The 27,288-nt window shown below is 37.2% G+C and overlaps 1 protein-coding gene across 4 annotated transcripts in view; it reads right to left on the bottom strand.

The window, feature by feature from the left end:
* LOC123531519 (protein boule-like) overlaps positions 1 to 25,460 on the bottom strand; it is a 70,936-nt gene extending 45,476 nt beyond the window's left edge. For 3 of the 4 annotated variants that reach the window (XR_008366012.1, XM_045312562.2, XM_045312563.2), the window contains exons 1-3: positions 25,287 to 25,382; positions 3,292 to 3,408; positions 2,932 to 3,023 (exon numbers count right to left, since the gene is read on the bottom strand). Coding sequence is in view for 3 of the 4 variants with exons in the window: in XM_045312562.2 (XP_045168497.2) it covers positions 2,932 to 3,023; positions 3,292 to 3,408; positions 25,287 to 25,334 (257 nt within the window). In the remaining variant the exon portion in view is untranslated. Of the gene's footprint in view, positions 1 to 2,931; positions 3,024 to 3,291; positions 3,409 to 25,286 lie in introns of all 4 variants that reach the window. The other variant, XM_045312564.2, reaches the window with a different exon arrangement.
* Between the last annotated feature and the right edge of the window lie 1,828 nt (positions 25,461 to 27,288).

Below are 27,288 nucleotides of genomic sequence, written 5' to 3'. Positions count from 1 at the left end.
CATCAAGATAAAAAATTCTGACCAATTTTCATGAAGATCCATTGAAAGGAGGTCACAAGGTTTTTCTATTATTTGACCTAATGACCTAGTTTTTGAAGGCACGTGACCCACTTTTAAACTTGACCTAGATATCATCAAGGTGAACATTCTCACCAATTTTCATGAAGATTTCGTGAAAAATATGGCCTCTAGAGAGGTCACAAGGTTTTTCCATTTTTCAACCTACTGACCTAGTTTTTGACCGCACATGACCCAGTTACAAACCTGACCTAGATATTATCAAGCTGAACATTCTCACCAATTTTCATGAAGATCCATTGAGAAATATGGCCTCTAGAGAGGTCACAAGGTTTTTCTATTTTTAGACCTACTGACCTAGTTTTTGACCCCACGTGACCCAGTTTCGAATCTGACTTAGATATCATCAAGATGAACATTCTGACCAATTTTCATGAAGATCTCATGAAAAATATGGCCTCTAGAGAGGTCACAAGGTTTTCCTATTTTTAGATCTACTGACCTAGTTTTTAACCCCACATGACCCAGTTTCGAACCTGACCTAGATATCTTCAAGGTAAACATTCTGACCAATTTTCATGAAGATCCATTGAAAAATATCGCCTCTAGAGAGGTCACAAGGTTTTCCTATTTTTAGACCTACTGACCTAGTTTTTGACCGCACGAGACCCAGTTTCGAACTTGACCTAGATATCATCAAGGTGAACATTCTGACCAATTTTCATGAAGATCCATTGAGAAATATGGCCACTAGAGAGGTCACAAGGTTTTTCTATTTTTAGATATACTGACCTAGTTTTTGACCCCACATGACCCAGTTTCAAACTTGACCTAGATATCATCAAGATGAACATTCTCACCAATATTCATGAAGATCTCATGAAAAATATGGCCTCTAGAGAGGTCACAAGGTTTTTCTATTTTTAGTTCTACTGACCTAGTTTTTAACCCCACGTGACCCAGTTTCGAACTTGACCTAGATATCATCAAGATGAACATTCTGACCAATTTTCATGAGGATGCATTGAGAAATATGGCCTCTAGAGAGGTCACAAGGTTCTTCTATTTTTAGACCTAATGACCTAGTTTTTGACCCTACGTTACCCAGTTTCGAACTTGACCTAGATATCATCAAGATAAACATTCTGACCAATATTCATGAAGCTCTCATGAAAAATATGGCCTCTAGAGAGGTCACAAGGTTTTTCTATTTTTAGACCTACTGACCTAGTTTTTGACCCTACGTGACCCAGTTTCGAACTTGACCTAGATATCATCAAGGTGAACATTCTGACCAATTTTCATGAAGATCTTGTGAAATATATGGCCTCTAGAGAGGTCACAAGGTTTTTCTATTTTTAGACCTACTGACCTAGTTTTTGATGGCACGTGACCCAGTTTCGAACTTGACCTAGATATCATCAAGATGAACATTCTGACCAACTTTCATAAAGATCCCATGAAAAATGTGACCTCTAGAGTGGTCACAAGCAAAAGTTTACGGACGCACGCACGGACGGACGGACGGACGACGGACACTGCGTGATCACAAAAGCTCACCTTGTCACTTTGTGACAGGTGAGCTAAAAAGGGTGCCTCATGGTGGTGAACATTTGTGCAAAGCTACATCAAAATCCCTCCATGCATGAAGAAGAAATGCTCCGGACAAAGTCATTCTTGAATTTGACCTTTGACCTCTAAGTATGACCTTGACCTTAGACCTCGGGTCCTGGTTCTTGCGCATGACAATTCCTCTCACGGTGGTGAACATTTGTGCTAAGTTGCTTTAAAATCCCTCCATGCATAAAGAAGAAATGCTCCGGTCAGTCATTCTTGAACTTGACCTTTGACCTCTAAGTATGACCTTGACCTTAGACCTAGGGCCCGGGCTTTGCATACAACATGTTGTCTCATCCAGGGGAATGTCCGTGCCAACTTGATATTTAAATCCTGTTTTGCATGACAAAGTTATAGACCGGACAGGAAAAAAATCATATTGACCTTTGATCTCAAAGTGTGACCTTCACCTTTAAGCTAGGGTTCTGGGTGTAGCGCACGACAAGTCATCTCATCATGGGGAACATTTATGCCAAGTAATATTGTAATCCCTTGATGGATGACACCGTTCTGGACCGGACAGGAAAAAAACCCTATGACAGTTGGCCTCCAATTGTGACCTTGACCTTTGAGCTAGGGGTCCAGGTTTTGCGCATGACATGTTGTTTCATCATGGGGAACATTTGTGCCAAGTAATATCAAAATCCCTTCATGGATGGCACAGTTATGGACCGGACAGGAAAAAAACCCTATTGACCTTTGGCCCCCCCCCCCCCCCCCCATTGTGACGTTGACCTTTCAGCAAGTGGTCCGGGATTTGTGCATGACACGTCGTCTCATCGTGGGGAACATCTGTGCCAAGTGATATTGAAATCCCTTAATGAATGACAGAGTTATGGACCAGACACGAAACTGACCCTTTCAAAATCGGACCATCGGTTTAAGAGATGTCGTTTTAAGATTTTTCTATTTTTAGCTCTGGCGGCCCCTATGTGCAACCAAGGGATAACGTTTAAACGGCAATCAATTATCCCGGGATATTGCCTTCAGTCACGACTCTGGCTAGCTTTTTCCCTTCTATATTGGGGGCCCATAATCCTAATTGCAAGTGCGCAAAATAGCAGCTTACTGTTTACCAAAAAAAAAAGGAAACATATATTATCATTAAAGAGCAATAAACACTTGTTTCATTCAGTTTTATGAACAGAGGAAGTTTTTGATGGTTGGAAGGGTGATCATTTCGTTTAACCGGGTAGAAATTTTGTAAACATTTACCAGTCAAACAGAGACTCGTTTAAAAGTGGGAGCCTTACTGCAAAGTTACACTATTTCCTTATTTTCTAAACATCTACTTACCCTTTTGATACACCAGCCCTATCTGCTATTATTTTGGAATCTTTAACTGCACCATAAGCAGAAAAAAACTGTTTCAGCTCCTGTTCAGTAGTCTGAAAATCAGTATCAAATAACTTATCAGTGCAAGCATTATTATTTAATTAAACACAATTTTCAAAGTTGATCCAACACATTAAGCTGTAAATGTCATGGAAAGAAATGTTCCCCAAGTAATCAGTATTACAGAATACTCGCAATTTAGTCAGTTTTAGTACAAAGTATTTTTCAAAAACATCAAAAATCATAAATATAAACCAAAAATAATTTACCAATACTCGTATTTTCACCAAATCAAACATCTCATTTTCTACTTCAACTTACATTTGCTGCAATGCCCCCAACAAAAATTCTGTTTGGTATAACTGTTCCAAATTTTGGTGCTCCACTCAAAGGGGTTCCGCATGGTGTAGTTGATGGACTGACATCTGCAGAAGACGTCTGAAATTTATACAAGATGGCCATGAGACCAGCATGCCTACTAATTTTTAAAATTAAGGGTAAATGTACCCCATGCCTTTGCAAAAGAGGGGTACACTTCAAAATTTGGGGGGTACACTACATGTCAGACCTGAAATTTTTCTATTTAACTAGTGAAATTTGCATATACATGTTTTTTTTTCGTGCAGACTTGTGTCCTACTTTGCAGCAATTTGTATTTAAAATCAAGCATTAATTTTTCATTTTATTCACTTTAATGAAGTTCAAGATACATTTATAAGGATTTTTCTATAGCAGAATAGCAGGGCGCTGTGCCCTGCCCTTTTTTAGCGGCACCCTTCTGTCCGATTCGCTGTCCTTTTGCCCTTTCAGCACCGCCCCTTTGACCCTTCAGCAGTAGATTATTTCTAACCAAACTGCCCGTCAATCACCTGTCAAAATATCAGACGTCCCAAATAACTGTCAATCAATACGCAGATATGACACTCGCCGACTACACACAGGTGTTGTGTATTTGCCAGAGGCAAATTTATGCAGTAATGGTAATTAAAAACGACTAAAAGACAATGACCGACTGAATCGTAACAAACAACAATTAGAGAGGTCTGCAATCAAAGCAAACTGAAAAAGAGAGAAAAACTAGAATGTGTCTGTAGGACACAGGGTGTGCCCCCCTCCACCCCTACTGGTACATTTGTCACAAAAAAGGGGAAATAATTCAAATGTTTGCAGTCATAATGGGGTATAGCCTCAACAAACATTTTATGAAAAGGATTATTTATTCTAGGCCATATACTTTTTGAGCTATGAGCATCACAAACAAATAATCCACTATTTTGGCTATTTCAAGGGCTGTAACTCTGTAATAAGCTCTAAGATTCTCAAGAAGAATGCCAAGTGTGCAAGGTCACATCATGATAAAGACTCAAGCAAGGTTTTATGAATTTACATCAAATACTTTTTGAGCTAGGCATGCGATTCTAAAGGAATGTGCATTTTTTTACTATTTCAGGGGCCATAACTTTACAAATAGGGGGTGGAGCAGGCCTCGACCTTTACTTTTTTCAGCAGTTGCCAGCAGGTCCACCAACTGCTAAAATCTAGTAGACCTGCTAAGACTTTAGTGGACCTCCAATTCTATCACATAAATTGTGATGCTGTTGACGTCATAACTTCATATGACTCAAAGAAACAGGACTTATTTCTTAAATAATCAATCAAAGGCCTTAAGGTCGGCTAATGATTGATGTACTGGTAGTATAGTCTACCAGTTTCAGTTTGTTTTTAGTTTTTTCCCCCAAACTGAACAGAGATTTTGTTACAATAGATTAAATGGACATTCATTCGATGCCTAGTAAAACTTTGAATGACATTATACAAGTATTTAAACCCAATATATTTCTCTAAAATCGAAGAGTGGTTCGCAAAAATAACAAGAGCTGTCGGAGGACAGCAACGCTCGACTATTCAACAGCCTTGTCAATTGAATGAATACAAAAGTTGAAAAAGGGGCATAATTTTGTAAAATGCAAAGTAGAGGTATTGAACCTCTGTACTGCATGTCATATCATGACAGTGAACAAGTGTGTGAAGTTTCAATCCTTTCCAATTTGTGGATACTGAGATACCAGCTTACATACAAAAACTTCACAAAAAACTGCTAAGTCAAAGGGGCATAATTTTGTAAAAATGCCAAGTCGAGTTATGGGACCTTCACAGTGCATGTTAGATCATGACAGTGAACAAGTGTGTGAAGTTTCAATCCATTCTAATTAGTGGATACTGAGATATCAGATTACATACAAAAATTTAACCAAAAACTGCTAAGTCGAAAAAGGGGCATAATTTTGAAAAAAAAGAGAGTAGAGTTATGGGACTTGCTTAGTGCATGTCAGATCATGATAGTGAACAAGTATGTGAAGTTTCAATCCATTCCCATTAGTAAGTACTGAGATACCAGCTTACATACAAAACCTTAACCAAAAATTTCTAAGTCGAAAAAGGGCATAATTGTAAAAGCAAATAGAGTTATGGAACTGTGCAATGTAGATCATTCATCACAGTGATAAGTGTGTGAAGTTTCAATCCATTCCACAAGTGTTACTGAGTTACCAGCTTAGATACAAACCTTAACCAAAAATTTCTAGTCGAAAAAGGGCATAATTTGTAAAAAAGCAAATAGAGTTATGGACCTGTGAAATGTAAGTCAGTTTCACAGTGAATAAGTGTGTGAAGTTTCAATCCATTCCCACAAGTGGTTACTGAGATACCAGCTTACATACAAAACCTTAACCAAAATCGGGACGCGGACGCCGACGCGGACGCCGACGCATGGGCGAGTGCAATAGCTCACTATTCTATGAATAGTCGAGCTAAAAATGTTGAAAGTACAAACTACTTGACAGCTGATACAGCCCATGACTATAAATATTTTTCTAGTAAACATTTGCCTCCGGCATTACCAAAACAGGCAATTATTGGCTGGTATATATTTGCACATAATAAAATTTGAATATGACAATTTGTATATTGAAATTTTATAGCGCGAATTGCCACATACAATTTGGAACGGATGGACGAAAGAACTGTTCAGATATTTTACAAATAACGGGCCTGGGGATAACCGTGTCACACGCTAGGTATTGTTCAATCATATTATAAGGGATGTGAATTTAAAGTATACTTACTTTTGCGTTTAAAGATATGTAAATGTTGCTGAGTGTCAATATACAGTGTCATGAATGTTTACACTGACAGGAAAATTGCGCATTCGAAACTAAGGGAAATTACTCGGACTAGCTTCCAATTTTGGAAAAGATAACCGATATTAATAAATGCAGTTCTTTTTTAGTTAAACCCATCATTTATTCTATTTCAGACCTGTTAACCCCTTCAAAACAATGTCAGTAGTCCCCAAGTCCATGAACTTTCAATTATCCATTTATTCATGTAGACAGACAGGCCCAGACAGGGCTGAACAATGTTTGAGCCATTTTTACGTGGTCTGTAGCAGAGTGGGTGTGGGGAGGGGTGTTCCTTCCCGCTTTGAACTGCAGTCAGATGTTGAAATGGGCATTGTGGCAGGTGGTAAAAGGGCAAATGTATCAAACTGTAAAGTGGCAATATGGGGTGGGGCGAGGATACCCCCTCCTGCAAGTAGGGATTGGGGTATCACCACAAGGAAATTTTAAAAATGCAGACCCTTGATTCAGCCTCTGGTGCGATTTCTAACTGAAAATTTTATGTTCAATTTCTAAATATTACCTAGATTCTTTTTAGTATTACAATATCCAAAGTATGAATGACTGTCACTTCATATTTTTTTTACTTTCAGGTCATGCCTCAGGACTAGAATATAAGTCTGATATAGATTCTATGTATGTGTAATAAAAATAAATTCTAGAATCATTTCTGTTACAATAATATCTATCATGTCTGTTACTTTAATGTTAAAATTTCATAACACAGCTCAATATTTACCCAAAATATTATATCTGGTTACGATTGCACTTTTCTATACCGTCAAAATCTCCAGTTTCAACAATGTGTTTTACAAATTGTGATGATACGAAGACAGTTTAGCAGCAATTGGCAGTATCTGACATTGAAGTTTACGGTGAAATTACCTCTTATTTAAATCATTTCATAAAAAAAATTGTTTCGTTTCGTCAAAGCAGTCTAACATAGACTATCTACTTTCGATTTCAAAAACTACAAGAAGATACAATTAAATGTTTCGCCGATTTGTTTATTTCTCGTAAAATAAGAAATAAAATCATTTTTAAAATCAGTAGTAACTAAACAAACCAGTAAGAGCTTCTTCTCCCGATAATTTATCCGCTTACTGACTGCAAAAGAACCGAAGTCCGTATTTTCAAACGCAGACGTAGAAGCATTGTTATAAACAGGTCACGTGTGTTCGCCGACAAGTGCCCAGAATGTAATTAGGATTCATCCGCGAAGTCTCGCGGAAGAATTAACGTACTGAACATATCTTATTCGGGCCATTTAAAATGAAGCTGTCATAATTTAATTTCATCGATGTGGTAAACTCTTTGATAAGAGACATTCCAATGCTTTCAGAGGTACCCGACTCAGGAAAATACTAGCAGTATGTTTTAGAGCTATATTTTGTCTTTCGCTGGACGTTACACAAGCTTGGTACGCCTGCGCAATTCATGAAATGCACAGCGCAATAAATTTATTTGCGCAATGATTTTAAAGATTATTTTTTGAAACGGACAGGGTAGCAAATGGATAATTTGGCTAATAAGTTAATATGCAGTTTTTATTTGAATTTGTGAACATCATAATTGCTTTTTGTGACAAAAGGGCATAAAATTAGTCACCATAATTATATGCGCAAATGTATTACCAAATCCCGCAGAATCGTTATGCGTGTTTATGCTTAATGAGTTACCGCGGAAGAAAATACGTGGCTCTTTTCGAGTATTGCACAATTACACTTCATAAATTTGACAGATTACATCGTATATTGGTCATAGCAAATGGGATTGACATTACTGAACTTCATACGATCAATGAACTCTTTGAAATTAGAGACAATCTAATGGAACTACATCAATTCGCTGTGTTGTGAGGCCATTTAATGAGAATGATAAATCGGGCGATAGCAAGGACTCGTCAAAACGCTTTCAGCGTTTAGCCGACTCAAAAATGGAAGAACTGTACCAGGGGTCTAGCTAGGTCCAATTTTTTGGGAGAAGTCACTTCTCCCTCAAATTGATTTAGGGAAAAGTGGAGAGGCCTTAGGGAGAAGTGGGAAGACTTGAGTGATTCGAAAGGTGGCTGTAATTTTCTTGTTTCTAGATAAAAAACATTGATGTGACCATTCATTTTCTTAGTTAGATCATTTCCCATATAGTGGTTATTGTTTCATTATAAAATTCTGAAAAAAGTTGTTTTCAAAATTCAAGACGATGCTGTAAATTTAACCCGCCGATTTTTTGCTATATCTTGTACCAAGTGTTTATTATTAACACCGAGTCACCAACTCGGCAAACAGTATCTCACCTGAATAAAACTGAAAGTAAACTGTGTAAACTAGAAATAGATATTCAAATCAGTTCATCGTTGGAAGTCAATTTAACGTAGTTACATTGCATGTCGTTCTTTTGGCATAGACAACAACTAATTGTGTACACTATTCCAATTAATCGCATGGTTAATCAGCAATTTCTTCGTAAAATAATGTTGTTTTTCTTTTGCACCTGAACATGTTGACAATTAACGCAGTGTCAAAGACATAACCGCGGCGCTAATTTGCTGAACACAATCGACTCTGTTGTATCTGATAATTTGATTCGCTTTCACACTTCTCGGGGAAAATCTCGCAAGTACCTGAAGTAGGCGGAGCCTAAATTATGCTATCGGCGTGTGTGTATGTGTATTTAACACTCTTCTGACAGTGCGTGCAAATTGTCAGAAGTTAGACATGTTAGAGAAGCGGTAATTAGCGAGTGCGGATATCAAAGAAAATCGGGCGACTTGCATTACCCTTTGAGGTTAGATTTGAGCAAAGTTTGAGGTTCCAAAGCGACTATGTCGCTCAAGTCGCCCACTCGCGAGAGCCCTGACTCTGGCAATCTGATATCCCGAAAAATAATTATTTTGAAAAGTGTCCCAAAATATGGACACAATAATCATCATCCACCCATGTTGAAAGCGAAAAAAAACAAAACATTAACAATTATCGGTAATTATTCTGTTGATAAACTAAGTAATTGGCCTTGTTTTCATCATCAATTAACACCCCATCAAAGAGCTAAAAGAAGTGTGTCGGTTATTATGGCATCTGAAGTGGAGAGCAAAGCCATTGCCCGAGATTGTCATGGCATTACGTCATGTTTTCGCGCAACGTGACACATCACTATCTGATCGTACTTTCTCGGTTTCCTTAAATTGTTGAGAAGAAATCAATAAAAAAGATTTTTCTTTAATTTTTTAAATGCGAATGTGCAATATACCGAACTTACATGTAAATGTGTCAAACCGTGAAGGATGATAGTGGATATCCTACCTCTGTGACCTATTTGCCCTCAAGGAATTTACATTGTTTGAGAAGAATATCTAACATCATCACGTTTGACATCGCGGGAGTGTAATAAAGCCATTAAATAAAAACGATAATACACTAGTGTAATAAAGCTTTGACGTCGACGTCATTTATAGTATCGGAAACGTTGGTCAAATTGACTTGTTTATATAGTAAAACAGTGATTTTTTTTGCGCCGATTTGACTCTGAAATTTGGCGTCTTCCCAACTGACAAAAATGGTCAAAATTCCCAAAAAATGCTTAAAAAATCTCCAAAACGAGATGATTTTTCCCCAATTAGATTGATTTCTTGTGAAAGTTGAACTAAAACGATGCAAATAATCATAAAAATTTCGACTCTAATTTATAATGGTTTATTCGCAGAATTTTGTTGCCAACTCAAACGCGTTGTTTACATATAACGGGTCACGGCATAGTACGGCATTTAGTATGACTTTCATCACAGTCGCTAAACGCTTTTTCATGCGTCAAAATGAGTCGGAAAAAAATTGTTAGAAAATTACCTAAATTATCGAAAAATGTCGCATAATTCCAAATATTATAATAAGAAAATAAAACTTAAAACACGCCATAGGTACTACGGACATTCGAACATCTTTTGGTAAAGTTAAAGAGAAATTAAATTCAAATCAAATGTCAGAAAAGCAAAGTGATCTGTCCAAGAAATCGGAGTCCCCACAAAATGACCCTCAGAAATCAACAGAAACTCATGGTGACCCTAAGCTATCTGAGCCATCAGATCCTGTGACATCAGAAAATAACCTGTCTGTCCTGTCTGTTCAACCTCAGTGCATATTTGAATGAAATAAATTTACCTTAAAATAAAACTTTTCAAAATGATTTCTTTATTAAGGTTTGCTAATTTTTCCCAATTCTGAAGTTTATCGCGCTAAAAATTCCCAATTGAAAAGGCATGGGCTGTTGCCAAAACAAGTAAAAAAATCACTGTAAAAGGAAGTAGAATTTTTGATGTTTCAACAGGAAAGACTAACATGTGATAAAAAGAATATTACATTTGTGACTTTCCATATTGAATTTATTAAACTCGTTGAATAAAATTGATAAAATTCTTGGCAGAGCCTCGCATTTTCATGGATCTAATTTAACTTTTTTTCCAACTAGCAAATTTTTGCTAGTGCCATTTTTTTCCACTAGCAAAATGATGGGTTCCACTAGCAATTATTTAAAAGCTGTTTACGAGCTAAATTCAAGTTGTTTTGTTGTTGTTTGGTTTCATATAAAAGTTCACAGTTCGGACAGGCTTGGGACTTTCTGGTTTTGAAAGTATGATACAAACCAAAGCACTCAATGATTCTTTGGACTTTTGGCTTGACGTTGATATTTTAAGTTTTTCTCAGGTCACAGTTGGTAGTGTTGCTAGCATTTTCGAGCTCCGCGGGCTTTTTTGCACCAAGAAACGTGTTATTTCCTCTCCATTTTCACAGAACTTTGCAAATTACAGACGTCAAAAATGAAAACAAATATTGCCTAGACGCTTACTTACATATCCGATAATTACTTTTGTATAAAGCGACAAGCGTCTAGAAGCAGTCACGTGATTATCGGTAATTTAACTGCCCGAAAGGAGTTTTTAAAGAGAAAAGGACAGTTTGAGCGAATTCCCCGATTTTCGAACGTGATCGCAAAAATATTCGAGTGCCATGATTTTCTACTCGCATTTTTTTTATTTTTACTCGAATTTTGCGAGTTAGCGACCGTTAAAATCGATCCCTGATTTTATCATTTTATTCAACTCGTTTAATAAATTCAATATGAAAAGACACTCATGTAATATCCTCTATAAGCGTCGTGTCAAAAAATACATGTACAACTTAAATTCATATAAAACTTATTAAAAACCGCAACGACATCATACTGCTTTATTTTAAAACCACATTTCTATTTATTATTTACGTTCACAAGGTCACGTAACCTATTCTACCGCACTAACACAGGGTTTTCCCTTGGGTTTTTTATTTGGGAGTCCATGGACTCCCATGGCTGCTAATTTAAGGGTACCTAATAATTTTTGGGGGTCCACAAATTATTGATCTCGAAAATGGACATTATTACTATAAAAATTTACCCTAAAACCGAATGAACTTAATTGTATCTTTTTAATTTAGATAGCAGCTGATTCAATATTTCTGAATGGTATCTTTCAAAATGGCATGAGCTTTTCAATTCAGACTGATTACAAAAGGTGTGATAGTCTTTTTGTTATGATCAAATAGCCAGTAATTACCGGCAATTAACGTGTCACCTCGTGTCAATTATGTTTTTCACAGTTTTATCTCGGTTAAAGATAATACTCGATCCTTAATTAGTATCATAATTTTTGTGATTTATTAATATTTTTTCATCAAAATACTTTAAATTTATATGAAATTAATTTTGTTTAATAAAAAAATAAACCATTCGATCTTTTACGGAACGTAACAGCAATCTTAGATTTTAGTGGTGACAGTTAGCGCGGAGAGTAGTTTCCCTTTACCAAAATGGCCAACATCGATAACAAAACTTGTTTTGAAGTTGGAAAATCGTCTATACCTGTGTATAATGAGCACCCACAATTCGGGGATGGTCCCGGTGGTAAAAAACTGCGAATTTTACATGGGTATCTGCGCAAAGGAGGCTTCAGTGCAAAGGAGTTTCGTGACCGATTTTGCGGGTCCAGTGGACGCAGAGGCACTAAAAATGCGAGTTCAAAGCAGTAAAAGCGCGTCAGGGACGCAGAAAACCTGCGTCCGGGAAAACCCTGCTAACAGAAATCTGTTTGCCAAAAATCGTTTTACTCCATGTATTTAAATTGCTGCCGCTTTTTCATTATTTAAGATTTTTTAATTGTGATTTTTGTACTTTCTGGTCAAAAGTCTGAATTTTATTACCATAGTTGTTTATTTACTTTAAGAAGTAAATAATCAAGATCGCGCTGTTTGAAATTTTACAGATCATTATATGAAAATTTGTGTTTTTATAGAGTTTTGCCTACATTTCTGACGATATCTTATTATAATTATTGTAGAATTCATACTGTATTAGTTCTTAAGCAGTGCTGAAAATTTGAAGCGATTATATTAAAATGAATCCACTACGCGCGTTTTTTGTGTACGTGTCGATAAACAAAAGTAACGACGACGTTACGATAGGGCCATGGTTCATACACATTCTTTCAGACAAAATTCCCTGACATTTCCCTGACTTTTCCCTGACATGAAAGCATTTTTCCCTGACTTTTTGGTTCGGTACCATACAAACCAAGTCACCTAGTATGACTTTTGTTATCTTAAAATGTGCACATTTAGTGGTTCAATTTTAAATGAAAAATAGAATGTTGGCCTCCACCACCCCTACAGCCAACCCTTACCTCCTTTTTGACAAACATTTACATTGTTTAATATTTTGTTTGTTTATTCCAAATCAACTGGATATGGAGCTGGTGACTATACAAAACACATTGGCAAGCAAAATGACATGAATTATCATGCATTAAAAAGTAATCAAATACACTGTTTCAAACAAACAAATGTTTTTATGTTATGACCAATAGACAATAAAGCAATTACTTTTGGAAACCTGAACATATTAGCCAAATCGAACTGTTTTTCTGAACATAGCTTTACTAAATTACATTAAAATGGAATTGTCATTCTGATTACCAATTAAAAAGAGTAACATCTATAGGATATATACCATGCAAAACACCTTGGTAGCAAAAGCATGTCTTTAAGGTATTGTAGATAATATTATGTTCAATTTTATATATCGCACATAAAATAAGCCCTGCATAATTAAGTGACAGTATTGCATACTATTATATACAAGCAAGCTGATCAGCCCCATATCCAGCACAACAGCATAAAAACCACTAAATGTTCACAAAATGTTAACAGAGTTGTACAGGTTAAACAACTAGCTATAATACACGTGGTTAGATTGAATTAACTAGTACTATAACAAAGGCAATGAATCTATAGGATAAGGATTCTATATAAAACAACCCATGCTGAATATCTAGGGTCCTTCAACCAATCAACATTAAATCTAGTCTGCCTGCTCATTGTTAGTGGTTAGTAGTCACACCTGAAAGGTTAAAAAGCTGAACTGCATGCTCCAAGCACTAGCCACATGCACAAGGCACCAGTATCACAAAAACATCCTTCTTCAAATATTGAAACTGTGTAAAATAAAGACCATATGTTTGTGTTATTGGAGCCTTGTATGTATATATAGTAATGGCTATGTTTTATATCTTTATTTACGTCTCATTCTTGCATACGACATATAATTACAGTGTACAATTACAACAAACTATTGCAAGACCATTCTATTTAAGAATTATAAGACTACAAATATAATATAATTTCTGTACATTTCATATAAAATATTCAAATAATTTACAGTTAAGATTCATGAATAACAATACTCGGCTTTTCACGATGTTTGCCTCTGAATAAGAGCTTTGCCATTAAAAGGGGCATAAATCTCTCAAACTTCTAATCAGAACTATGGGAATTGTTTATAGTGGGGTAACCTTTAATAGTAAACGAGTATTTAATTATCTATGTGTAATGGACACTATACAGGAGAGAAGGGGATCGAATCATTAGATATAGCCATCACCAGATTTGCTCAGGAGGTAAGGGGTGCAAATCCCTTTCAGTTTCTTCTATATGGAATTTGAAAAATATGTAGAATATAGATACTGCCAATTTCAGAAAAGCTCGCCGAATGGGCGTTTACATCAAACGCATGTAGTAAATGACGTAGCTGTCACTCTAGTTATCTGTGAGAGGATCACGCGTGTAGTTTGCTCCGCCCAAAAGTGTATTTCTATCGATCGCAGTGGTTTAAAATGTACAAAAAAACAATGTAAAGGGTTAGGTACAAAAGTAAAATATTGCGGGAATTTATTTCAAGATAATCCTGCATAATGCGTACATACATGTGCATGACACGTTCGCAGTATATATTTGAACTGTCTGAGGATTAACACTGGTGTACTCTAAACGAAATACAACAAAACTTATTATTTCTTAGTTCGATTCTTTCAAACCAAATCATTCGGAGAAGTAACAACAAACACTGTGATGTATTGAGTAGGTACAGTCTCGTATTGTGTATTATACTTCAACAATATTTCTTTACAATTATACCTGTAGCGGTGTCACTATATCGTTAAAAAACAAAGTTTTGTGTAAAAAGTTTTCAGTCTGTTAAAAACTAGATCTATGTGTCTTTCAATCTAATCATGTGTCAACATTTTCAATGTTCATTCCAAATGTATTACATAATGATAAGCACAGTTCAAGTATCGAAATTGTAAAATGACAACTCTCCTTATATAGTCCAACATAAACAATTCATCATTTGTTTTCCTAGTTCTTGTAAACGATCACTTCAATCATTTGTAAATTTAATGACTATTAATAAACTTTGATAATGTAGCAGTTGACCTCTTTACAATCGACACCGTTTACTTTCAAATACAGTTTGCAATATAGCCCCAAGGTAATTTTATGACGGATATCTTTCAACACCCCTGGGCTTATCAAGGATACATACAATACTCCAACACCACTCATTGAGTACACTCAAACAAATTGCCTAACGGTCACATCTTTACTCAGGAAAGATTCCATTTGTATTCATAAAGGTGAGTGACAGTCGAGCCAACTCTCAAGAGTGAGTGACTGTTGAGGGAGGTCCTGGGGACCCTTGAGTGTTTCTCAAGGTCTCATAATGTTAGTTTAGATGATAAATTTTCAATATCTAATTGATTTGAACGTAAGATAACAGTGTCATGTTAAAGCGGAAGTTCATATTTGTGCAAGGTATTTTGGAAAAATATAGTATGTTTATCATTTTTAATACATGTTGTTGAGAACGATGAAAACACAAAAAAGGCCCAGAAAATCAAAAGACTGTTTGAATATACAATTACGAAACCTAGCCTAACGGGGCTCATCAGTCACTCCCAGAAACACACGACGTAGTAATAAATATTTACATTTCACAAGCTTAGATATCCGTTAATTTATATTGAAATATATACAATCCGTCAAATTAAATGTCATGAAGAACCTATCATTATTAAATCTCATTGTTTAAATGACAACGGAAACATTTACTTATACAAAAAATATGAGCCGCGACATGAGAAAACCAACATAGTGCGTCTGTAGTCTGGTCAGGATCTATGCTGTTCGCTTTCAACGCCAATTGCAATTAGAGTAACTATTAGTGAACAGTAAGAATCATGAGCAGAGTGCACCAATGCGCAGGTTGATCCGGATTCATGCTGGTCGCAAACGCACTATTTTGGTTTTCTCATGGTGCGGCTCAATTATGTTTTTAACTAATACGTATTTCCTTTCCTACATGGTAAAAAGCTACATATGATGAGATGTAATCCGATTGTCGGTAAAATACAATGTGATGAGGTCACTTCTAGTATAATTATGCGTCTATCTGGGTCTGGTGTCTAAATGCTACATGTATTTCGATTTTTCAATGTTCGACGCCCAGAATTGTCGAAGTTGGACAAGATATGATAGGAAAACTATAGTTATGATTTTAAACTTGTGACTCTTGATTAACTGCATATTGTCGAATGGTACGGTCGTTAAATTCTAGTATTTGTGACAGGCAATTTAACGGTGAATAAAGTCTATGCAAGATCGCCTTTTACAATTCAAATTCTACTATCACAGTTTTAAATGAAATTAAAGATAAAATACTTTTACCGATATTTTCTCTCAAACGAGTCCACTTTTGAGACACGTAAGTTCTGTATATATAGTATACGCGTGATGTGTAAAATATTAAACAAAGGATTGTCATCGATTGAAATTTCGTTGGAAAAGTCTTCCATATCAAATATATACATTTTTCATAGAAATCCGTCAAATTATTACTGCATACAGAAACCATGTAGTATGTGATGTCATGAACATTTAAGTCAAACGGAAAAAATAGATGTAAAAATAAGCTGTTAGTCTAACTCGTCGCCCTAAGTCAATGCTGACTTCTGCTTTATTGCAATAATGTGCCCGTGTGATTTCTAAACTAGGAATTGTAGTATCCATCCATCATGTGACTATCCCCGTAGTCAAGTGATTAGTCGCTAACTTTAAATCACTGGATTAATGATTTTTATCATCGCTGACAGAAAAATTAAGTACTTTTAGATAATGCGACACTAATCGGGACAGATTTACGTAATTGTAATCAGTCACAGATTGTAAAAAAATGTTTGATTTGAAACTGATTCTGAGATACGACTTAAACTGTAATATCATCAAGTTTTAAAACCATAAATACATTGTATGACTGACAATTTATGTGTTGTTAAGACAAATTAATGGAAAAAAACACATAACTTGACTCGCGACTTGGGCGGAGTTAATGTAAATGACGGTTACAAAATTAGCCACTCACGATAAGAAAATCGATATCAGTCAGTGACTACAAGTGTATGATGCAAACACTGAAACGGCGAGCTATTCTGAAATTGGCAGTATATGCATATAATTTAAAATTATGCTTTAATTGTTGTAAGTGTGATAGCTTTCATGAAAAAGGAAATATTTGAAGAAACTGCCTTAACCTTTACAAATTGTTGCCTAACCAGATCAGAAAATTCCCTTACATTTTCCAAATTTCAAAATTTCCCTGACATTTTGTAAAATTCCCTGACCTTGAAAAAAAAATTTTTTCCCTGACTTTTCCCTGACGCGTATGAACCCTGAGGGCGCACGTGCTTGTGGAATAGAAAATTACCAGCATGACGTTTTGATATCTTTACGATTCGCGGGTAAATTCCAGTCAATCCAGGTAATTTTGCCTGATGTAATTTCTGAATTTGGTCAAGTTATGACGTAAAAACCTCTTGCCCAATCGGTCGAGTAATCCATTCGTCCTATAATGACTTTAACTCACCAATGCTAATAACTGTAGAATGCCGTAATTAAGGCAAAATCAACTTTCATTTTGTGAATTCGTCGATTTGGGTACACCTTTTCCCCCTTTTTTGCATTTTTAAGGGTTTTATTATATTTTCAGACCGTGAAAATTGGTTGACCATCGGTCTACCCAACTTTTGATAGTTAGTGGACCTGCTGATATTTTGGTTGCGTCGGTCCAACGGTCCACCGCTAAGGTCGAGGCCTGTATAATTTTAAGTTTGATGCAAATCCATCAAGAAATAACAAAGATAAAGAGAAAGTGCATCAAAACTTTAACAAAAGTGCGGACACGGAGGGACGCTGACGCCAACGCCGGGTCGAGTAGGATAGCTCTATATCATACTTCGTATAGTCGAGTTAAAAAATGTCAGTTTTATATAGAATATAAAGGGGAAACTATTTACTGGTGTGTGACCTGGAACCCATGACGGGATCTGGCCAGTTTTCGAAAGAAATCTCTATATCGTGTTCACATGCTAAAATAGCAAATTTTGGCCTTTTAAGGGGCCATTAACTCTGGAACCAATGACTGGATCTGGCCAGTTTTCGAAAGGAACCAAGATATTATGCCAATAGAAGTTGTGTGCAAGTTTGATTAAAATTGATTGCAAAATGTGGTCTACTTCCTGTTCACAAGAAATTGTGAACGGACAATGGACAGGCGATCACAAAAGCTCACCTTGTCACTACGTGACAGGTGAGCTAAAAATGGCTATGTCCAACGTGAAGGGTCGGGGCATCTGACCAATGTTTGATACTTGGTGTTATCAATGGTCACGACTGGTATTATCGATGGAAGTCATGACTGGTATTATCGGTGGAGGTCATGGGGGTTCATTAATGATTAATTAGAACAATAAACACGTTATATTATCAAGTGACCAAAGGGAAAGCTTTCTTGTCAACTGAACATCGCACACGCACAAGAGAATATGCTGTTTTTGCTGTGTATGTAGCTTTTAGTTTTATGAATGTGCGCATACAGTCAGGGATTTGCCACCGTCGCGCATGCGACATAGAAAAATCTAGCGCGATTCTCAAATCGCACACCCAGGGCCTCCTCTGCCATCTGCAATTCAGCTTCAATTTTGCAGTTTCTCTCAAAAAGTGGCTACAACTTTCTGAGGCACAGTGGAGGCCCTGCACACCCTATAAACACTTTCAATATATAGCGAAACTATTTAAGGGCAATAACTGCGACAGCAAAGGTAATTCCTTTATCGTCGTCTGCACAATCAAGTCTGTTCATCTATCAAAGTAAGCAAATCAAGACAATAGTGTGGGAGGAGTAGATTTAGGAACATACTCAACCCCCCATCCCCACCTTGTGAAGTTAAAATTTGCAAAGGATTGTTAATTTTTAGGGTTTTTGCCTTTTTGGAATAGTTTTACAATAGTTGTACACTGTTCAATAATTATATAAAATGTCATTCATCATTTGTAAAATTTCTTTATATATTATAGTAACCATCAGTTTTCCCAATTTAGGCCCCATTGGAAATAAGCTTTTAGCTTAATGGGTTATCTATAGGTCTCTAGCTTTCTCTATAAAGTAAAACTTTATTTTTTTCCCATTAATGACCATGGTTCTTATAATAATATAGGCCTACCTTTGGGATAGGGTATAAATTAACATGACATTGTACAATGTCATTTTCTTTCTGTCTGGTGCCAACGATCAAGACCCATGCCCAGTTTGTTTCAAAGGGCTGAAATGAAAGACAGTTGGGCAAGGGGAGGCAAAGTGTCTGTGAAGAACTCTGGTCTCCCACTCCCAGGAATTATTTCCATACTACATTATAGAAAGTGCCCATCAACCCCTACCCAAGCTTCTTTTATTTTTTTCACAAAATTCGGTCAAAAAAACAAAAATTATTAGCGAAAAAATTTCACACCAAGGTTGGCAAGGGTATTACAAATGATTCAAGCAATTACAATAAAATCTGTAACAAGAGCGCCGCCAAGCAGGGCAATATACGCCCGAAGTGTAACATCTGAGGATGGGAGCAGAATTTAAAGAACTTGACTGCTGAAGCCCAAAGGACAGGAATGACAAAAAAGAAGAAATTCCAAAAAAAATTATTTTTAAGTCCACAAAAAAATTCTTACCAGAATTTATGTCAAAATACATCTAAAAATTGAATGTACCATCAGACCTGGGGTCAATTACTTTAAAATGTAAGTACAGTACCATCCAAGTTGTACCACAGGAAAGTGGTCTCGGTTTTTCCCTACGGCCAATAATAAAATAGTTTCAAAATAAGCTATTTAGAGTAACAAAAAAGGGAAGTAATTAAAAAAAAAAAATTATTGTAAGAGAACAAAAAGGGATCTGCCAAATAAAAACAATAGCACTGCAATGCAGAGCAATATACACAAAGCAGTCATATATGAACTTTGACCCCTAAGTGTGACCTTGACCTTGAAATGACACATCCAAAACATGCGCTCTGCATGTCGACCTGGTGTAGTGAACATTTGTGTCAAGTTTCTTTGAAATCCTTCAAGGGGTTCAAGAGGTACAGAGCGGACACGAAATTGCTAACGGACGGACACCGGGACCATAACATAATCCATCCCTTAGGGCGTATAAAAAGATCCCTTGGAGCATAGAATGCAGCCAAAAAAGAATAATAGCAGACTCTGTTTGATGAGTGTTCATGATGTAGCAGGGTGTATTTTACGATGGCCCGGGGAAATACGCCAACTCAGCGTCTCTATATGAGAGGTAACAAGAGATCACAGAGTGATCTTGGCGCCCACCAATGTGCCATTTTTGAGTGCTCAAATTTCAAGACTTACTGACTAGCTCAAGGTCAAATTTCATTTCCGTACACAACACTGTGCATGTGGTCCAAATTCCAAAGCTGTAGCTTGAGAAATGTGAAAGTAGGTCACTAGATCAATTTCAAGGACGAAATGTGAAAGTAGGTCACTAGGTCAAAAGCGAGGTCAAATTACACTTCAGAACACAAATTTATGCATGTGGTCCAAATTTAAAGCCCGTACTTTCAAAAATGTGAAAGTAGATCACTAGGTCAATGTCAAGGTCAAAGTTTGTTTCGGTACACAATCCTATGCATGTGGTCTAAATCTGAAGCCTGTAGCTACAGAAATGTGAAAGTAGGTCACTAGGTCAATCTTAAGGTCAAAGTTCATTTCGGTACACAAAACTATGCAAGTGGTCCAAATTTGAAGGCTGTAGCTCGAGAAATGTGAAAGTAGGTCACTAGGTCAAAATCAAGGTCAAATTTTATTTCGGAACACAGAACTATGCATGTGTTCCAAATTTGAAGCCTGTACCTTCAAAAATGTGAAAGTAGGGCACTAACCTTCAAAAATGTGAAAGTAGGTCACTAGGTCAATGTCAAGGTCAAAGTTCTTTTCAGTGCACAAAACTATGCAAGTGGTCCAAATTTGAAGGCTGTAGCTACAGAAATGTGAAAGTAGGTCACTAAGTCAAAATCAAGGTCAACTCATGTCAAGGTTCATCTTGCCACTCAAAACTAAACATGTGGTCCAAATTTGAATGTTGTAAGTTATTGACAAGAAGATTTTAAAATATTTTCCCTATATAAGTCTATATGCACCATGTGACCCCCGGGGCGGGCCATATTTAACCCTAGGAGGATAATTTGAACAAACTTGGTAGAGAACCACTTGATGATGCTACATTACAAATGCCAAAGCCCTAGGCTTTGTGGTTTGGACAAGAAGATTTTCAAAGATTTTCCCTATATAAGTCTATGTAAACACTGTGACCCCTGGGGCGGGGCCATATTTGACCCTAGGGGGATAATTTGAACAATCTTAGTTGAAGACCACTAGATGATGTCATATACAAAATATCAAAGCCCTAGGCCCTGTGGTTTTGAACAAGAGGTTTTTCAAAGTTTTTCCCTATATAAGTCTATATAAACCATGTGACCCCCGGGGCGGGGCCATATTAGACCCCAAGGAAATAATTTGAATAATCTTGGTAGAGGACCACTAGATGATGCTTCATACATAGTATCAAAGACCTAGGCTCTGCGGTTTTGGACAAGAAGATTTTCAAAGTTTTTCCCTATATAAATCTATGTAAATTATGGAAATAAACAAAGGGCCATAACTCACCAAAAAATTGCTGAACCAGTCTGATTTTCAGGGGGACACAACTAGGGTATCAATACATCATTCTGACAAAGTTTGGTCAAAATCCACCCAGTAGTTTCTGAGGAGATGCGATAACGAGAAATTGTTAACGGACGGAAGGACGGACGAACTGACAGACGGACGGACGGACGGAAGGACGACGGACGCAGAGTGATTTGAATAGCCCACCATCTGATGATGGTGGGCTAATAAATATGATAACTGTACTATCTTTTACCACAAGAGATCACAGAGTGATCTTGGCGCCCACCAATGTGCCTTTTTTGAGTGTTCCAAATTTCAAGACTTACTGACTAGCTGAAGGTCAAATTTCATTTCCGTACACAACACTGTGCATGTGGTCCAAATTCGAAAGCTGTAGCTTGAGAAATGTGAAAGTAGGTCACTAAATCAATCTTAAGGTCAAAGTTTAATTCGGTACACAAAACTATGCAAGTGGTCCAAATTTGAAGGCTGTAGCTTGAGAAATGTGAAAGTAGGTCACTAAGTCAAAATCAAGGTCAAATTTCACTTCAGAAACAAATCTATGCATGTAGTCCAAAATTGAAGCCTGTACCTTCAAAACTGTGAAAGTAGGTCACTAGGTCAATGTAAAGGTCAAAGTTTGTTTTGGTACACAATCCTATTCATGTGGTCTAAATTTGAAGCCTGTAGCTACAGAAATGTGAAAGTAGGTCACTAGGTCAATCTTAAGGTCAAAGTTCATTTCGGTACACAAAACTACGAAAGTGGTCCAAATTTGAAGGCTGTAGCTTGAGAAATGTGAAAGTAGGTCACTAGGTCAATGTAAAGATCAAAGTTTGTTTCGGTACACAAAACCATGCATGTGGTCTAAATTTGAAGCCTGTAGCTACAGAAATGTGAAAGTAGGTCACTAGGTCAATCTTAAGGTCAAAGTTCATTTCGGTATACAAAACTATGCAAGTGGTCCAAATTTGAAGGCTGTAGCTTGAGAAATGTGAAAGTAGGTCACTAGGTCAAAATCAAGGTCAAATTTTATTTTGGAATACAGAACTATGCATGTGGTCCAAATTTGAAGCCTGTACCTTCAAAAATGTGAAAGTAGGTCACTAGGTCAATGTAAAGGTTAAAGTTTGTTTCGGTACATAAAACCATGCATGTGGTCCAAATTTGAAGGCTGTAGCTTGAGAAATGTGAAAGTAGGTCACTGGGTCAAAATCAATGTCAAATTTCATTTCGGAACACGAAATTATGCATGTGGACCAAATTTGAAGCCTGTACCTTCAAAAATGTGAAAGTAGGTCACTAGGTCAATGTCAAGGTCAAAGTTTATATCAGCGCACAAAACTATGCATGTGGTCCAAATTTGAAGGTTGTAGCTACAGAAATGTGGAAGTAGGTCACAAGGTCAAAATCAAGGTCAACTCATGTCAAGGTTCATCTTGCCACTCAAAACCATACATGTGGTCCAAATTTGAATGTTGTAGGTTATTGACAAGAAGTTTTTAAAAGCTTTTCCCTATATAAGTCTATATGAACCATGTGACCCCAGGGCGGGGCCATATTTGACCCTAGGGGGATAATTTTAACAAACTTGGTAGAGAACCACCAGGCGATGCTACATTACAATATCAAAGCCCTAGGCTTTGTGGTTTGGACAAGAAGATTTTCAAAGTTTTTCCCTATATAAGTCTATGTAAACCATGTGACCCCCGGGGCGGGGCCATATTTGACCCTAGGGGGATAATTTGAACAATCTTAGTAGAAGACCACTAGATGATGTCATATACAAAATATCAAAGCCCTAGGCCCTGTGGTTTTGGACAAGAGGTTTTTCAAAGTTTTTCCCTATATAAGTCTATATAAACCATGTGACCCCCGGGCGGGGCCATATTAGACCCCAGGGAAATAATTTCAATCATCTTGGTAGAGGACCACTAGATGATGCTTCATACCAAATATCAAAGCCCTAGGCTCTGTGGTTTTGGCCAAGAAGGTTTTCAAAGTTTTTCCCTATATAAATCTATGTAAATTATAGAAATAAACAAAGGGCCATAACTTACTAAAAATTTGTTGAACCATTCTGATTTTCAGGGGGACACAACTAGGGTACCAATACATCATTCTGACAAAGTTTGGTCAAAATCCCCCTGGTAGTTTCTGAGGAGATGCGATAACGAGAAATTGTTAACGGAAGGACGGACGGACGGACGGAAGGACGCCGGACCACGGACGCAGAGTGATTTGAATAGCCCACCATCTGATGATGGTGGGCTAATAAAATGTGCAACACCTCTCATGCCCCCAGCATGCCCATTCACGCACTGCAGTACGTGAATCACGCACAAAATATCAAATGCACGCATAAAAATCACTTGTTGGGGGTACATGCACGCAGAGATTCGGAACTCCAGTTCAGCTGCCAAATCGCTGTTTATTTCATCGCGCTCTTGCCAATTGTTTGGTATGGTCTAAAACGCAGATCCGGTCCACGAACGTTATAATTTCGTTTCCATCACCGAATTCTTGGCGTAATTGTCAGCTGTATAGAGGGGTTTGGTAAATGTTTTAGTGGGACGTCACACGGGTCGTGTGCAAAAAAAGAATGGATACGAAACGCAAAAAGGCATTTTAGCTTTAATAAACTCAGCAAAAGGTTAACAGTATTTTATTTTTCGATATTTAACTGCAATTTTGATACACATTGCATATCTGTAATAGTTTGGGCATTTATTATTGATGGACGAATTTTACCAGTCTCCAGTTGACTGTATGCTATTTCGGACGAATCGTGTTCCGTTCACGAAATTGGGAATACATGAACCTTGGTGAAAACTTATTTATATTTAGTATAATATAGGGAGGGGTCTTTTGATTCAGAATTTCCTATCTTAACTTCGGAAAAACGTTTTACATTTTCTAAAATTATCTCATCTGTTATACCCCACCCACGAGAGTTCTGTATGAAAAAAAAAACCAAAAAAAAACGTAATATACAAATTTCAGTAGTTAAATAGAAAATTTTCAGATCTGCCATGTAGTGTACCCCCAAAATTTGAAGTGTACCCCTATTTTGCAAAAGCAGGGGGTACATGTACCCTCAACTTTAAAAATGAGTGGGCATGCTGGCCCCCTAGCACAGGCTTAAGCGGAACTCTAATACACATCTATTGAATGGACTCCCATGAACCCAAGGACCAGAAAAAATAACAAAACTGAATAAAAGTGAATACAAGTCACACCCAGACATGATTCAAATTTCAATATCCATAATTCAATTAAAAAAGATGAATTTGTTCCACGGATCCAGTCGATTCAGTTTTTGACGGATGTGTAGTGCACTGCCACTCGTCATAAATTTGTGAAATTGTGTGTGTGCCCATTTCTTCATTTGTTCCAACTTCCAAGTCTTGTGTCTTCGATTGTCGTCTGCATAAACTTATTTGAATAACATTATATTACACATTAACAAATCCATTAATGACTGAATAATCTTTCTTCGTATCGAGAATGATACAAAACACAAATGTGGTCTTTTCTATCCGAGTAGCAGAAAGCTGGTAAGGGCAGTCTTCTGCAAATTCTGCTGAAAATTAACCCCGCTCTCAATTCTTTCAGTTTCGAATATTTGTTGGCACTTTTCTTTCACAAAGAGCCCCTAACCTATTCCAGCGAAAAGTAAAACAACATATATAATAGACACAAATGACATAGATACTTCGTAAATAAATCCAGGTATTTTCTTTACCATTTCGTGTAAATCCATTTCACCCCGCTGCTTGCAATACACAGATTCCTGAAGTAAATGCAGCCGAAATCTCTGTGGACGATTCCATTATTTGTTGGTTATTTTCATCATGACAACTTGAATGGAAATTATTCGATTCATTAAATATCACTAATATTTATTTTCGAAATAAAATCAATTCTTTTACATTGTTAACACCATAAAACGGCCATGCAATTGATATTTAAATTTATATCAGCTTTTTTTTTCAGCAAAAAATCAATCACATTAACACCCCTACAAAAGTGTAATCGTCGAAATACCCATCAGCGACAAGAATTTCCCGCCACACATTTCTATAGTTATCCTCGCGTGACCTTGTGACTTTACCTACAGGGTGTATGCAAAAATACAGATTCACTTAAATTTTTTGCTCAGTTCGTCCGTCCGAGCTACATACTGTACTTTTTATACGTCCGAAGGGACATATTCTGTTATGACGCCGGTGCCCGTCTGTCTGTCCGTTAGCAATTTCGTGTCCGCTCTGTAACTCTTGAACCTCTTGAAGGATTTCGAAGAAACTTGACACAAATATTCACCATTTCGGATGCCTCGCTTCAAGGTCAGTGTCACACTTGGGGGTAAAAGGTCATATGACTTTGTTTCGTGTCCGCTCTGTAACTCTTGAACTGCTTGAAGGATTTTAAAGAAACTTGGCACAAATATTCACCACATGTATCGAGACGACGTGCAGAGCGCATGTTTCGAATGGCTCGCTTCAAGGTCAAGGTCACACTTAGGGATCAAAGGTCATACCTTCGGGTGTATATTGCTCACCATTGCGGTGCTCTTGTTCTTTGCTGTCATTCCGGGCGGGGCGTGTGCTCTCCGTGACAATTTGATCAAAGACATTGTGTCTGAAATCATTCGTCCTCCACCTCTGATTCATGTGGGGAAGTTGGCAGTTACTTGCGGAGAACAGGTTTATACGGAGGTGAAGGCCCCTGTTTCGAATCCTGGCTACTCCCATTGCGGTGTGTCCTTGAGCAAGGCACTTTATCACGACTGCCACGGTTGACCCAGCTGTAAATGGGTATCAGCAAATTGCTGGGGGTAAGGTATAATTGCTTTTAACTGTTCTTAAAACAGGGTCGCTCAAAAGCTCTACAGAGCTTATGTTAAACGTTTCACGAAGCGACGATAAATAAAATTTACCTTTACCTTTACCTTTACTGGTACAGAATCCAGAAATACTGGTTACATAACTGAAGTACTTTTGAAAAACGGCGTTAACCAAAACAAACAAACAAACAAACAAACAAAATGACCGGATTATTCCTCGTCAACCACTGACTGGAATTCAGTGAAACTTTGACTGAAGCTTCATGCGCATATTTGCTTCAAGTTCGGTTGGATGATGTTTTTATGCCCCGGGCATTTAACGATTGAACTGTACGTCCGTCACCATTCCGTCTCCAGCACATGATTAATAATGACCCAATTTAGTTCATACTCACACCCAATAATGCTCTCTAGCGCTTTGCCGTAATTGGTCTGGTAGGCTTTTATTGTGGTGGTGATTATGCACCTGTCAATATTTTGCCCGCCCAGGGGGGCGGCGGGCCGACCCAGGGGAATTTGACATTTCAAAAATTGTGTTGTCTAAATCCCCACCCTAGGGACAACCTTTTTTGTCTAAATCCCACCCTAGAGCCTGGTTGGTACATCAAATGTTTGTCAAATTCCCGCCTGTCGGGAATGGTCTTCTGTCTAAAGTCCCGTGTATGCCCGCCGCTCCCCCGGGCGGGCAAAATATTGACAGGTGCATTAGTTTCTATAAATTCCATGTGAATTCTCTCTACTTGTATGGCATTGACCCTTACATGACATTTACCTTTAAACTTTAACATTTTTTTGAAAAAGCCGCCCACATTAATGACCCAATTCTAGTCCATACTCACATTTAACAAACAAGAACAAAAATCCAACAGGA

The sequence above is a fragment of the Mercenaria mercenaria genome, chromosome 11 (genome assembly GCF_021730395.1).
Source record: "Mercenaria mercenaria strain notata chromosome 11, MADL_Memer_1, whole genome shotgun sequence".
NCBI lineage: Eukaryota > Metazoa > Mollusca > Bivalvia > Venerida > Veneridae > Mercenaria > Mercenaria mercenaria.
The sequence above is the reverse complement of the archived record's forward strand: the minus strand, read 5'-3'. Positions and strand labels throughout refer to the sequence as shown.